At 41.4% G+C, this 15,504-nt stretch overlaps 1 protein-coding gene across 1 annotated transcript; it reads right to left on the reverse strand.

Annotated features, from left to right (window-relative positions):
- Positions 1–12,838: 12,838 nt before the first annotated feature.
- On the reverse strand, positions 12,839–15,169 carry LOC122818011 (uncharacterized). Its single transcript, XM_044091457.1, has 3 exons — positions 14,283–15,169; positions 13,511–14,043; positions 12,839–13,440 (listed from the first exon to the last, which is right to left on the reverse strand). The coding sequence occupies exons 1-3, from the start codon at positions 15,167–15,169 to the stop codon at positions 12,839–12,841; spliced, it is 2,022 nt and encodes a 673-aa protein (XP_043947392.1).
- Positions 15,170–15,504: the final 335 nt, after the last annotated feature.

Below are 15,504 nucleotides of genomic sequence, written 5' to 3' on the forward strand. Positions count from 1 at the left end.
AATGGTGAAGAGTAAGAGGGGACCAGTTTATTTAAGTGTTAAAAAGAATTGCAAATTGTAGGATTTTTTTAACACGCTCAATCCAATTGATGTGTGTTGTACCAATCAGACTTCAATCTGCACCTAATGAACGCTGAAAATACGCTTAGTTTCGTGTACGGATCTTAAAATTGCGTGGAATTTCGTTCTAAAGGTTCTGGGGAATCTTATTACGAGAACACTAATTTCCTACTCTTACTTGGTCATTTTGAAGAAGATTACTATTGGATATTGAATTCACAAACCAATCCACTTCCCTCCGGTCAGAAGTCAGAATGAGACATGCGGGCTTCAGAAAACAACAGTGCCCTTAACTCTATAAATCCGATCATCTAAATAAGATTTGAACCAATTCAGTATTGATAAATGAAGTTCCAAGTCAATTGCTTTGGCCAATGCTTTGGCGAAGTCGGATTAACTTACATAAACTTGATGATGTCTGATAAACGAATTGATGCAGGCATAAAACCATGTTGGTTAGGAATGATGATCTGACCAGCAAGAAATGTTAGCTGCTAAGCTTCAATTCGCTTAAACATTTTTGAGACATTACTTAGCTTTGCAATTTGCCTTAAATGTGAAACAATATTTTTGTAACCAGACTTGAATATAGGAGAAACTGTGTACGCCAGTGGAAAGAAAATTGTTTAAAGTTGATTTTAAGGGGCTCACAAGGAACACCTATACTCTTTTTCAACTAATTTTTTTTTAAAACTGTCAGCGGCCATACAGCAGTCAATGTCTATGTTGCGCTGTATAATGTCTAAGTTGCTGCTGCTTGCTCTCCCCCATAGCGATATTCCAGATTGGTTTGAGAGTGGTGTTGTAGGTTAGTCGTCTGCCAAAGTCCACGCGGAGATACGTTACATCGCTGACTTGTGGAATCTGCGTATTATTCAATGATAGAGGAGGACATCTTTGCCTGTTGACAGTAAACGTTATGTGTTTACATTTCTGTTCATTTATTTTAACCCGCCAATCAGATAGCCACCTTTCTACCTCTAGCGGCTTAAGTTGCGGTGTCGTCAGCGAACGTAGATGTTGTTAGCTGCTCGTTCGTGGGAAAATCCGCTGCGTATAGGAGGAAGAGAGTAGGCCCTAGCGCGAGTTTGGAAGTTCAATTAACATTTTTGGGGTTATTTAATCACCGCCAGGGGCCTTTTCCGGTATCTGTTCCCCAATGGCTTTCGCGATCTCCTTTGGCTGAATCAAAGGTGGTAGGGAAATTGATTCAGATTAGATTTGTGATTGGACCAATGAACCAGTGCTGGGTTCTGCTCGAAGACGTTTCAAGCAAAAGTTTCGGCTCTATCTTCGTCGCTGCGGACCCAGCTTCCAACTTCTTATCGGAGTGACTATGTTGATTGGAGAGCTCAGATTTGGGTAAGCTCTCCACATAAGATGCTATTTTACTGGTTGTTGTATTTTCAGTTTTTACTTTAGAGCTCGGTTTAGTATGCGAGTGTCTTCCTTAAGACGCTGTTTTGAAGACCGCCGTCTTTGGCTCTGTTGGCTTGCCTGGCACGTCGCAAGCGTCTTCTTCTAGGACTAGCTTTTCAATTTGCAGATTAGTTTTGAAGTGGTTGTTTTGCACGTCCCTGCCTTGTAGTGTTGAGATAATGGCTGTCTTTATGAATACTTCTTCAAGAGCATCGGTAGAGCAGTCGATGTCTGCATCGATGTTGAAGTGAGGGGTTAATTTGATGCGTGAGCTTACATACTTTTTATATTTTAACCAGTTGGTTTTGCGTTCGACGTCAGCCTGAGGGGGTGATCAGTAGTTGTTGTGCTTTGAAGAAGAGTTATTAGCTCTGGCGTATGGTCTGACGATAGCGCTTTGGTGCTTATTATATTGCGGGGAATGTTTTTTGTCACCGCAAAGTCTATCAGATCTAGAACATTCCTGGGGTCTGTTGGCTATTATTTAGGCCTGCCAAGGAAATCATAGTCTAATTTGTTGTGCGGTTTTATGTTTGCATTTTATAATTTTCTTCCTTTGGCATTAAAAAAAAATTTTTCCGTGAACGGTCGTGTTTTTGTCTTGCGCTCCATATCCTTGCCCTTTTTGTCCAAAAAACAATAGGGGGTTATATCAAATTTTCTTACATTTATATACTTTTTTATGTCCCTAACAACATCCGTTCGCTGAGCGAGTGCATAGTGATTGTTTTGTGTTTAAATTAACAAAATTAATTTGCACGACAAGTCTCTGTGTAGTGTTTATTGTTATTGTTTTATCTAATTTCATTCGCCTTTTCTACCAAACGCTGTTTGGAGCGGTAAGAATCTATACGGTAGTTACCCGCTCTCCCGCACTCCCGCATAAAACGTTGTTGTTGGCATTAAAACTAACGCTCCCCCGCTTACTCACTTTCTCTCACTCTCTCCTGCACTCTTAGTCTCGTAGATTTTTTCTCTTTGCATTGTGGTTCGGAATATCGCTATAATGGCGGTCTTTTGTTCCAAAAATGCAAGTTGTTGATTTGGGCTAGAAAACAGAGCATTCCGTCCCATTCGTGCGGCAGTAATTTTCATGCTAAATGCCTTGGCTATTCGGGCCTGGTTCGCGATGCAATCGACATGATAAGTGGCTTGCGCTACTATTGTGATGAATGTATAGCCTATGAAACTCAGGCAATCTCTATAACACCGCTCACAAAAAGCACTGTAACGGAATTAATTTGAAACAGCCGTAGAAATACGGATCTGCTTGTGTCGCTTGAGTCGCAACTCAACTAGCCGTATACAGTCTGATCCCGATTCTCCTAAGCGTAAAAAGATCGCGGTCCATAGACAACCCACTGTAGTCGCTAATGAAACTCTCTCTGGCGATCCGGGGTCTGCAGCACAGCCGTCGATCTCAGCTGCCGCAAAAATGGTACTGAGGTGGAAGGCTAAAAAAGATTCGGTTTCCGAATGTAAAGGACGTGAGATTTTGCCACATGAGACACCCGAAAAAAATATGTTGAAAATAATACAGAAATGATTCCAACGCCGTATGTTGACTTAACGTCTAAAGTACCGAATGGGAACAGTTAGTGCAGCCATAAATGCTGTAGTAGCAAAACCTATCATATGCGTGGTACCTAAAACAGTCACCTGTGTACCGCAGCGGAAACAAATTTTTGTTTCTCGGCTGAGTGTTGAGTCCCTAACAAAGTTCAGATTGATGATCTAAAGGTTGAACAATTTCATTTTCCATATGCTAGGAAAGAATAATCATTTAAGATCGGTGTTCCCTGTGCTTATTTCGCCAAGATGTGCTCAGCCAATTTTTGTCCTGGAGTTATTTTTGTTAAAGATTACGAAGCTATAAAAAAGGAAATGCATTCAAAGGAAGTTGGAAATTCCTTTAAAGAGTCATCCAAGTCTTCATTTTTATCTGTCTCAAAAAACTAGATTCTTTCCTTCTGCTTTCCTATCAGAATAAAAGATGTTACAAAGTAAGTTGACCAAATTGTATACTGATAATTTTTCCTTGTATTTCCATGTTATTGTGCTTACAGAAACTTGGTTAAAACTGGAAATTCTTAGTTCCGAACCCTTTCCAAGTAAATTCACGACGTACAGGCTTGATCGTCCCTTTCGACGTGGGGGTGTAGCCTAAATTACAGTTGACTCAGAATTAACGAGTGAAGAAACAACGTCCGACGACATAATGGACATTGACTATTTCTGTGTATACTATCCCTTCCGGGTATTTATATTTACATAACATGTTCTTATATTCCGCCGTCCTCTGAATTCCCAATATATGCAAGCCATCTGTCTGCTATCCAGTTTGTTTCAAGTAAACTATCAGATAGGGATCAGTTAATAGTTTAAGGTGACTTTAATAAACCTTAATAAACCATGGTCCACCGTTGAAACATCGAATATATACGGAGCATGAATTTTTTGATGGCTTGCTTGATATTTCTCTGTCTCAAGTAAATCATGGATCTATGCTTTGTTTCAAGTCCAGATTGTGTCTGCATAGACTATTGACACGGGTACAAAATTAAATAAAACTTTGCACTTATCAATAGCCTTATCGCAGGCTCGGATTGGTCTAATCTGTACGTAGGTATGTACTAATATGTTAATATATTTTTTATAATGTATTAAACGCAGTTTTTGATACATGCGTTTTACGTATTATCTCCAAATTTCTAACCAACCTCCGTGGTTACTACAAAAATTGTAGTTTCCGGATCACAAGCTGCCTTTCCCTGATACTTAAGTGCTTAACGCAAGACACAGTTTACACTGGATCCAAGACAGTTTTAGAATTTTTTTAATACAACGCATAATTCTTAAAATTACCCATCAACGCTTAAATTTGAAAATTCTGCCGCAAACACTGATCAGGCCATAGTCGATCTTTCTGAACAGTTTCTCCGAAACACGTATTCAACATCAAATCCGTCAGATCTTACCCATATGACATATCTAAATCAAACTTTATTTTCTGTCCTGTTATAAATAAAAGCTCACCTCTTTTAGATTTGCAAAGGGTCAAACCAGTCTGCTCTCCGGGTCCTGACGGAGTCGATGGATGTGCGCTCAAGTATTGCTCTAAGACTTTGTGTATACCATTGCACAAACTTTTTACTTTGTCTTTAGAAACGTCAGATTTCCCGCATATATGGAAGGAATCGTTTGTTATCCCGCTTCATAAAAAGAGGAGCAAATTGAACGCATCCATGACAGCACTTTGATAGACGTGGCTTGCAAGTAATTATTTGCGAACCTTTGGTGATTAGGATGCTGGTTTCGCCGTGGGATTTGCCATCAGCATTATCTGTGCGGTTGAGAGTGTAGCCTCTTTTGGAAGTTCTATTTGTTTGATAGGGACGTCCATACCAGTAGCATAATGTCGATATGATTATCATTCAGGAACTATGTTACTTTAAGTTTGTGCTGTGAAAGACGTTCCACATTATTATTCGTAGACTTGCCCTTTAAGCTTGCAAGTAGCTGCAACACCATGTTCTGGTCGTATTCATGAATAACATGAATTCTATCATACTTTGTTGCATGGTGACCAGCATAGATTCCAGAAAGCTTGTAACTGTACTTGGGTAGTGATCGAATACTTTCGGCGTCGTACGCGAATAAGTGTATTGTATCAGTATCCTAATGACGCGTGGCTGTCAGCTCGGAATTGTTCTTCAGATTTAGTCTGCAGCTTGAATTCATGGAAATCCCCTTTTGTAACCGGAACAATATACAAGTTTCCGTCCCCGGTCAGCTCAACAATTTTGTTGACCGAGAGAGGTTTTCCCTAATGTAAATTGGTGGGAGCTTTGGTTCAGGTTTGGTCTCCTGAGCCTGTTCTGTTTCATTTTCTGCTAGAAAAGAAAATCTATTGCTGTTGGATCTCCGGGCTAAGCTTACGCTTGGTATGGATGTACCGATCTAGACCAGTCTGTATGGCCGAACCCACTTGCAATATTTTGCCGATGTAGAGCTGCGATCGTTGCTGTAGTTGTTGCTGATAAATTTCTACTCTCGAGGTCGCCGTTGCTGTCGATCGTTTTTTGCACTTCGTTATCACGCGTTGTAACATACGAAAAGTAACCGTCCTTCGGCTCGCTCTTTTTATTTTGTTCGTAGCTCATTGAGCTTTTAATAGCGTGGCACTTATTTATTATTTTAAGCATCGTGGCAAGGGCACTGAGCGAATCATCGTTGTTCCACAGCGAGCTCGGTTCAAAGTTCGATGCAAATTTTCGGAATAGGAAGCTGAAAGACTTTTAAATGACAAATGGGAAGGAAAGTAGGATTTTGTTCGTTTATAATTGTTACGGTGCCAGGATGAGTTGGTATTGGTAACGATCAAAGTAAGCAGCATCACTGCGTTCAATGCAAATTTTAATATTTTTTCACTCCTTGCGTGTACCATGGTAGTCTATAAGAACTTTGAACTCTAGTTTTAGAGTATCTGCATACAGTATTAGAGAGAAATTATAAAAAAAGCTTTATAGCTAGTATTTACATCAGCAGCCGAGAGGATTTCCGCCCTTTTAATGTTAGAATTTACGGAGAGAATCTTAACTGCTAGAATCAATAAAATAAGAGGCAAGCCAAAATCATTTGGTAAAAAATATAAATAAGATTAATAGGGGCTTGTGTTGAGCATCACATGCGGCTACAAGATTATCGTTGCAACATAAATTAAGGCTTTAATCATGATGTACAAAAATTAAATCTAGAAGACCAAACCCCACACTAAGAAGCTTATCGATGACTACGATTTTATGGGGACCATTGATGAAGACTCAACATAATGAGCGAGGATAGGTTGAAGTCGCCTAAAACACGTATATTCTGACCGTCTTCCAGCCACTGGTATTTATGTATTTAATATGTAAGGAGAGAGACAGAAGATGATGAGAGCGCAGTGAAAACTCCTGCGGCAAATAAGGAAAGTCTGGCAGAGGATTTCCCGCAAAATTATCGACGCCAGTGGCGTCAAGCACTAGTGGGTTCCACAGTATGTTTGGTTTTAAAAAAAAGTTTAAGCACATCGTCCGGTAGAGCTACGCAAGAAGTATGATGAGCGCGTTGACACAAATAAGAACAGCGGACAGCATCTGAAGCTCGAAGCTGAGCCAATGTAACATCGGTATTTAATAAAAAAGCATTATCGATGAAATTGTAATCTTTCCTTTCGGCCACCTGTGCACTTCGCGATGCCAGTATCTTTTCCTACAGCGCAGCAACAGTCCGCAGAAGCTCAACGCAGCAGCTGAACGACGCTGCAAGTTTCCGCCGCAGTCTTTAACAGTATCTACCAGCGCCAGCGTACCCCCGCTACTCCTTTCGGAGTATATTATGATCCATTTGAGCCGATTAAATCCGACAACCGCAATTAATAACCCGCCATTTTTCTTCAATGTTTTTTTTGCTAAGTGCGGTTATATTGCCTATTATTTGTATTTGGCCGTACATCCATACATACGAGGTGTTTTCAAGCACAGCGGTTATTGAACTTAAAAACATTCCATGTTTTTCCGGTAACTGTATTCGAACACAGCAGTCTTAACTCCACCCAAGGAGTAGTTTACTCAAATGACTTAAGAGGCATTCAAGAAGAGGAAATTCTACGACAGCTTTCAACACAAAAAGGTACAAAAGTTGAAAAAATCCTGAAGTTCATCGATAATATACTTACTGAAACTGGTCTAATAAAATTCACTTTCTCAACAACAAACCTTCCACCCACTTTAAAAATTGGCTACGAGAGTGTTAAGGTGCGACCCTACATCCCCTTGCCCCTTAAATGCCGCAACTGTCACAGACTGGGACACAAAACAAAAGCATGCAAAAGCCCAAAATTATGCACCAATTGTTCGTCTGTTGAACATACTACTGACAAAGAGGAATGCTCCAACAACAAATTCTGCATCAACTGTAGAAACGATGTTAACGATGAACACAACCACAGCCAATTAGATAAATCTTGCCCAGCCTTTCTTAAACAGAAAGAAATTACGGCAATCAAAGTAACTGAGAAAGTCGATTTCAAGAAAGCCATAAAAATCTACGATTCCAGGCATATCCACAAGCCGACATCATATGCTAAGATTGTTGCTAGTCAAAAAACTCAAGAACAAAATAATAAAAACTCAAACCAAAAATCCCAACACCCACAACGACCTAACTGAACTACGATGACATCTTAAGCGACGAATTGGAACCCTCTACATCCACTAAAGCGACACACCGCCAGCCCGTAACGGAATTCGAAAGTGGCGACGAAGACATGGAAATCGACCGAATTAATGCCTACATCCAAAAGATCACCAAGGAAGACGTTCCAGATTCAGACTGTAAGCTAAGAAGCCATAATAAGGAAAAATTAGTATTTTTTAAGCCCCTCAAGGCCAAAGACAAAAACGAAAAATCCAGCATTAACACAAAGAACCTTAAACACTAGTTAAAAGATCGGTAACTCCTAGATATGACCCCGCTTATAATTCAATGGAACTGCAACGGCTACATGAACAACTATATACGAGTACATACACTTATATAAAAACAAGAGCAAATTTCAATCGAAAAAAAAAATTTGTGCAATTATTTGTCAAGCATACTTTTGGGATTCCAAGTTTTAATTAAACAAATCAGCGTATTTTGTTTTGAATTATAGTTTGTGTGCACAGCATAACCAACCACAGCTAACCAGATCAGGAAAAAAGAGAAGGATTAAACGACTGGTTCACGCTTTAGTGTTACCAGAGATCGATGCTCCATCCAATCCCATTTTTTTCCGTAAATTCATAAAGCGTGGAGCGGGTAGCGGCTTAGTTATAATGTCAGCAAGTTGGTTCTCTGTGGAAATATACTTGATACAAATTACATTATTTTCTTTTTGTTCTCTCGTAAAATGATATTTTGAGATATTTTATGGCATGAGGGATTACTAGCTATACTAATACATCCCTGATTATCTTCATATATTTTTATAGGCCTTTCAGATTTAAAACAAACACTTTCTATTAGGGATTTGAACCACAGGATTTCTCTTACAGCTTTGACCAAGGCCCTGTATTCTGTCAGTCGATGAAGCAGCTACTGAACTTTGCCTTTTTGTATTCCAGCATATAAGATTTGGGTTAAACATTTTGAATTTAAACCCAGTTGTACTCTTTCTATCGATTTCATTTCCTCCCCAGTCAGAGTCTGCGTATCCTTCAAATATATTCTCAAAACTTGTATTCTTTTTAAATTATAAATAATCATATCATATCAATATTCCCATATAGCCTTAATTCTGCATTATTTTTATGCATATATCGACTTAATATATTATCAGCAGTGGCCAAATCTGGATGTGCACATAACATAACATACATAAGACAACCGACTAACCGACAAAGCGCGTCATACCATTCATCTGAATTTAATAATTCATAATAAAGCTTTCTTGCTAGTCGAGTACTGACTAACTTACAATCACTCATCTTGAACTTATTCAAAATCTTTTTAATGGAACTGCAACGGCTAAAAATATTTCATTATCATCAATTTCTATTCTCATGTCAATAAAATATCGTATTTCTTCCAAGTCAGTCATTCTGAACTTGTTCATTAAATATGATTTGAAACATTTTATTTTCTCTAAGTCTGATGTTGCAATAACTAAATCATCTTCATAAAGAAGTAAATATATGTATCTTCTTATATATATGTATCTTCACGTCACCCTTATCAAGAACATAAATACATCGATCTACCGGTGAATTTACAAATCCTCATTCCTTGAAAGCTTGTTCAAATAGTTCAAACCAGCATCTTGCTGCTTCTTTAAGACCGTAAATAGCTTCATTAAATTTACATACACTATTAGCACTCCATAATACACCTTGGGGCACTCTCATATAGATTTCTTCTTTCAGTTTTCCATTTAAAAAAGAACATTTTATATCCATGTGCTGTACCTTCAAATCAAATTGGACTGAAATGGTTAATATGAAACGAAAACTTGCTATTCTAGTCACAGGAGCAAATGTTTCTTCATAATCTATAAGATATTTCTGAGTAAACCCACGCGCCACTAATATAGCTTCGTATCTTATTGGATTTCCAAATTCGTCAGACTTTAACGTGAAAAGGTATTATTAAAGTCATGGGCGTCAAATTCAGTCTTAGCAGCAGCCTCCCACACAGATTTGTCACTCTTTTTTTGTATTTCTTCGAAACAATTTGAAATATCAGCGTTTAATCTGTTCTGTTCTTCAATCTATCACTTCTTGAACTATATTAATTACTGTCATTGGGATGTTTTGTGTCAAATATTTTCTCCATACTGTCATTCTGGATATTCATTTTATCACAATCCTTACTCTCATTCAGGATACTAACATGATCACTCTCCTTACTCTCATTCAGGATATTCGAATTTTCAATCTCCTTACTCTCATTCAGGATATTCGTATTTTCAATCTCCTTACTCTCATTCGGGATATTCGTATTATCAATCTCCTTACTCTCATTCAGGATATTCGTATTAGCAACCTCCTTAGTCTCATTCAGGAATTCCACTGCACTTTTAAGAGCTCTTGACTTGATCATGTTTGTTTTATCTACGATTACGTCTCTTGCGACACTAAATTTTTTATTATTTACGTCCCATAGCTTTAAATTATTTGGTTCATAACCAACTAAAATAGTTTTGGATGATTTTTCATCAAATTTTCTTTTTCTATTCTTAATTTGAACATAGACTATTTTCAAATAGTTTAAATTAGGCTTTCTATTGTGCAATTCCTCCTAAGGAGTTTTTAAACTAAACAGGTGTTATTGGCCCACATACATCAGAATGGATTACAAATAGAGGTATATTTATGTACTCTTTATTTTTATGTTTTTCAAAACGAAATCTGGCTTGTTTGCCATTTAAACATGCTTCACATATCTCATTAACTCAAAAATAAATTATTTCTTTTAATTTCCTTTACTAATGTGACCTAATCTCTCATGCCATTCTCAGCCACAACAGATCCGTTCTCAAATATTTTTACACTATTACTGCCAAACATAACGGTCATACCAGCCTCTTGCAGTCTCTTAACAGAAATTAAATTTTCTGCAACTTCGCGGCAATAGAGCGATTTGGTTTTCACTGTGCAGTCTGACAATTCCTCGCTTCGTTGCAAAAATGAATTCGCCATGCTTGGCGACAACACTTTTTATTGGCGATTCTAAGTCGATGGACTACCATGAAGAGTTTCTGGTCATTTACGAGATGATCTATAGCACCAAAATCGAAAATAAATTGCACTGTTTAATTTAGTTTACAGTTTTCGACACATTTTTATCAAAACGATTTAACATAGCCGCAAAGCCGGGTTGAGTTGTTGCTATTTGTGCGTGTTTCTTATTTCCCTTATTTTTATCATTTATTATTCTTTTATACTCATAACACAGTAATGACACTTGATATTAAATTATCCCTTTCCCTTAAATGGCTTGCGAAATGCACTATTATTATTTTTAAATGATAATGATAAAAAAATTATAGCTGTTGTTATTATATACTGCTGCTTTCAGAACTTTCCAACTTGTATCGCTGCTATCGTTTTTAATTTTTCATCAAGCAATCTGTTCTTTACAATAGCTAAAGTAAGGTTTTCCTCAGCTAGAACCTCAATTGCATTTATTACCCCGTCATATGACGATGACAAGGTTAATGCAAGTGGGACCCTTTGTCCATTTCGTCGACTTTTGCTCCTGAAGTCAACAGATCACTAATTAATTCATCGAAAATGTTGCAATGGCACAATAGTGTTCCCCCACTGTGCAACTTCAAGAAAAACAATCCTTGCAACTTCAAGGAAAACAATCCTTTTCTAACAGCTAGCTGCGACGCGACACTTTTGCGTTCATACATAAATGGCGTCTAAATTTCTAAGAATTTGTCGCGCCGCGTTGTCGCTTGGCGCAAAATTTAGAAATAAGTCAGGTATTCTATCAAAGTATTCTTTGCACAACGCTCTGCCTTTTTCCACAAATCGTCAACCTCATCAGGAATATTCTGGTCAATTATTCTTAAAACATCCAATTCGGCGAATAGAGCTCTAATTCTGAATTTCCATACCGAATACTTTTTCCCGTCAAAAGCCCTAATGTTGCGTTTTGTCTTTTCTATGGTAATTTACACACACACACACACACACAGCTATATGTATGGATGAGAAACCACATTTCACAACGTTCTGCAAACCGAAGCTATTTCACAAACTAAGTAAGATTTCACTGATCTGTATATATTAGGCGTAGCCTGGGCCCATAACCCGTTGGGATTCCAAGTTTTAATTAAACAAATAAGCGTATTTTGTATCGAATTATAGTTTCTTTTATTTTGGTACAGCACAACCGACCATAGCTCATGAGATCAGAAAAAGAGAGAAGGATTAAACGCGTGGTTCACGCTTTAGTGTTTCCAGAAATCGATAACATTATAATGCTGGTTTTCGTATATACTATTTCATATGGAGTTGCCTTAAACGACTACCCCACACGCGTAGGGGTACGTTTTATTCTGAGAACAATTCAAATCAGACTCATACATTTCAAGCTTAACTTAATCTTACCGCAGTGTGCCCTCCTAAAATTCACAAGACAATGAGAAGCACATTTTTGGCGGCATTCACAATACCGATATTAGTAGGCCCGCACTTCAAGGGCCAAGAAACCCATCGAGATCGGATAACTTAACAAATACTAGATTTCCCATACAATAATGTTCGACCAGTGACATCCCCGAAACCCGTGAAGAACCGCTTCACTCAAATCCAAAACTGCAAGTTTCGAGATGGGCCGCAACATTGTCCGAGATAGACGACTCCATCAGCTCCGCTGTAGACCTCCTCCACGATGTCCTTGCGCCACTCTCGTCTGGGCAAGGCAGGATCGCAGACGAAGACCATATCGCTCTGGCGGATGGGCTTCTTCGGCACCACTTCTCGCGGCGCACAAGCTTAGGCAGGTACTCCAGGACCCACTTCCTCCAGAAACGGTTTCGCATTTGCTTTTGCGTAGAACCCTCCTTGGGCAGATCGTTTGGCGTCAACTCTTGATCGGCATCCACCGGCAAGTGGGTGAGCGGACGCGAGTTGACTACATTCTCCGCCTCGATCAGGAAACTCTCCAACACATGATTCCTCGGCGCGACTTCCTTCAGGGTATGGCGCAGCACTCGTTTGACGCACTGCACCATCCGCTTCCATACTCCGCTCCCAGACGGGTTCGATGGGCAATTGAAAACCCATTCAATGCTTCTGCTGTATCACTCTGTATCCTCTCCATCTCAAACACGTCTCGACAGGATGTGCGCCAGCTCCAGATGAATCGCCCTTGTCGTCAAGCACGTAAACAAGGCGACCCAACGCTTCTCTCTATGACGGAAAACAGTCACCAGCAGTGGCCCAAAGTAATCCAATCCGGTGTACTTGAATGGCCATCCCCCCGCTTCCAGTCGATCCTCTGGAAGGGGTCCCATTATCGGCGGCATCGGCCGCGTTCGTTGCAACTTGCACTCGTTGCACGACGAGATTACTTCCTTCAACACTCGTCTCATCTTCGTGAACCAGAATCTCGTCCTTATCAGGGCAATCGTCGCATGATGCTTCATGTGCACTGTAGGGCATGCACAGTGCGGCATGCCATAAACTCGCAGAACTCCGTGTTCATCCATGTAAGGCGCCAGACCTCGAATCTCCCTCGTGCTGACGACGTTTTTTCCGCATTCCGCCGACCTCATCTCGTCGGGAAAGGATTCCAATTGGGCCTGTCTGACTAACAGGTTCTCCGCAGCCTCACACTCCCTTGCAGTGAGTCCATACTCCTCGAGCTCGCTTCTCTGCTTGCGACACCAACGCGCAAACCTCAAGACCCAGGCTGTGATCCTCACTAGGCGACTGAAGCTCGAGAATTTCTGGAACGGAATGACAAATTTATTGGCGGCCACCAATGCCTCAACCCAATTCCTCCTCAGGCGCCGGCCAGCCGCTCTCTGTCTGCCTCAAAAATGCGGGTCCGCTTAGCCAACGTGATTCCGGGCTACGGTTCGCCTTATTCTGCGACCGCGTCGCATCATCCGCTGACTTTGAGTCCATCCACAACACCGTCTCGCTGATGTCCACACTATGTTCCTCCTTGACTGTGTTCATCAGTCTGGTTCCAAGAACCGCTGCCTGAAGCTCCAACCTTGGGATCGATATCGTTCTCATCGGCGCGCACTTCGTTTTTGCGCACACGAAGCTAACCAGCACGTTGTCATCTTCGCACATGACCCTCCAATAGGCCACCGCCGCGAATGCAGATTGACTTGCATCGAACACGTGCAACTCGATGGTCCGAACTGCTCCATGGCCAAAATAGTGACAAGGGGATCGGAACTGACCCACAGCGTTCATCTCCCCACACCAGGCGGAAGAGGCTTTGCCTATCTCCTCTGGTAGTGGTTCGTCCCACTGGATCTTCTGCCCTAGATCTCTCTTAACATCAGCTTCGCTGTAATTATCAGGCAGCACAGGAATCCCAATGGATCGAACGTTGACATCAGCAAGCTCAAATACTCCCTCTTTGTAGGGACTCGACCTCCACTTAGAACTCTACTTGGCACTCGGTGATACTCCACGTTGAATCTGAAGTCGTCCGTGGCTACCTGCCAGCGCATTCCAAGGATTTTCTGCTCAGCCTCACCCCATCCGACGCTCTTGACTTGTCCAGGTGGTCCCAACGCCGCTTACACGATGGGTGAGCTGGATGAAAACTGGCATAGTTCGAATCCAGCCTCCGCGTGTATCTCCTTCACTCGGGTAGATACACTGATAGCTTCGCTCTCTGTAGCGAAACTGTCCACATAGTCATCGACGTAGTGGTGGTCGATGATGGCTTTGACTTCCCTCGGATCTGAATCCCGAAACTTCAGGGCATTCACCGTCTTTACGTAATGCGTAGCACTCGGCGAGCAGGCTGCTCCGTCATTACGTTCATCTCGTACACATCCGGGTCTCGATCGTCGTTGCCATCTCTCCAAAGGAATCGTTGGGAACACCGATCCTCGGGTCGGATCAGCACTTGGTGGATCCTTGATGTCACCGCAGAATCCGACTGCTCCTTCCCTAAAGTGGAAGAGCACGGCTGGCAAGGGCTTGTAATGCTGAGGCCCCTTGTCCAGCGCCGAATTTAGCGAGGTTCCTCCAACCTTGGCTGCAGCATCGAACACAAGCCGGACCTTACCGGGCTTGTTCGGGTTTTCGACAAAATGTGGCAAATACCATAGCCGGTCGCTCGTCACCGCCACCTCATCCTGCTGCAGCTTCCTCGCATATCCATTGGATACGTATTCCTTGATGATACGATCGTGTTTCAACACCAACTGTCCGTTGCGCTTCAACTTCTTCTCGACATTGATCAGCCGTCTGTGCGCCATCTCGTAGCTCCGTGGCAGCACAGCGTAGTCGTCCTTCCAGAGTAATCCCGTCTGGTAGTGACGCACCACTTTCAACGTGGTGTCTTCGAGGATCCTTTGTGCCCTCGCGTCATCGCTGACTGCGACCTGTGGCGCGAGCTTCACACCAAAGCTTTCCATCTCGAAGTAGTCCTCCACCATCTGTTCCATCGTATCATCCATTGACACTGCTAGAAGGCAGGACCTCGGTGACGGCGTAGTCTATTGCCCACTTACTGGCCCAAACACAACCTATCCAAGCTCGGTTGCGGCCGCGTACGGTCCCTCTCTGCCAAGCCGCCGCGTCCTAAGTGGCAATCCCAAATGTCCATGGTCCAGTCCGATGAGCAACTTAGGCACCACATTGTTGTAGGGCTTCATCGGCAGACGCGCATTTTTATGCACGCCCTGGACATCTCGTCGACCTAACGTCTGCATCGGCAGACTCAGGTTCAAAACGGAGTACACTTTCCTCAAAGCGTGGTGAGTGAGCTTCCCAGCTCCACTTACCTCCATGC

Source organism: Drosophila biarmipes, chromosome 2R (genome assembly GCF_025231255.1).
Source record: "Drosophila biarmipes strain raj3 chromosome 2R, RU_DBia_V1.1, whole genome shotgun sequence".
NCBI classification, from domain to species: Eukaryota; Metazoa; Arthropoda; class Insecta; order Diptera; family Drosophilidae; genus Drosophila; species Drosophila biarmipes.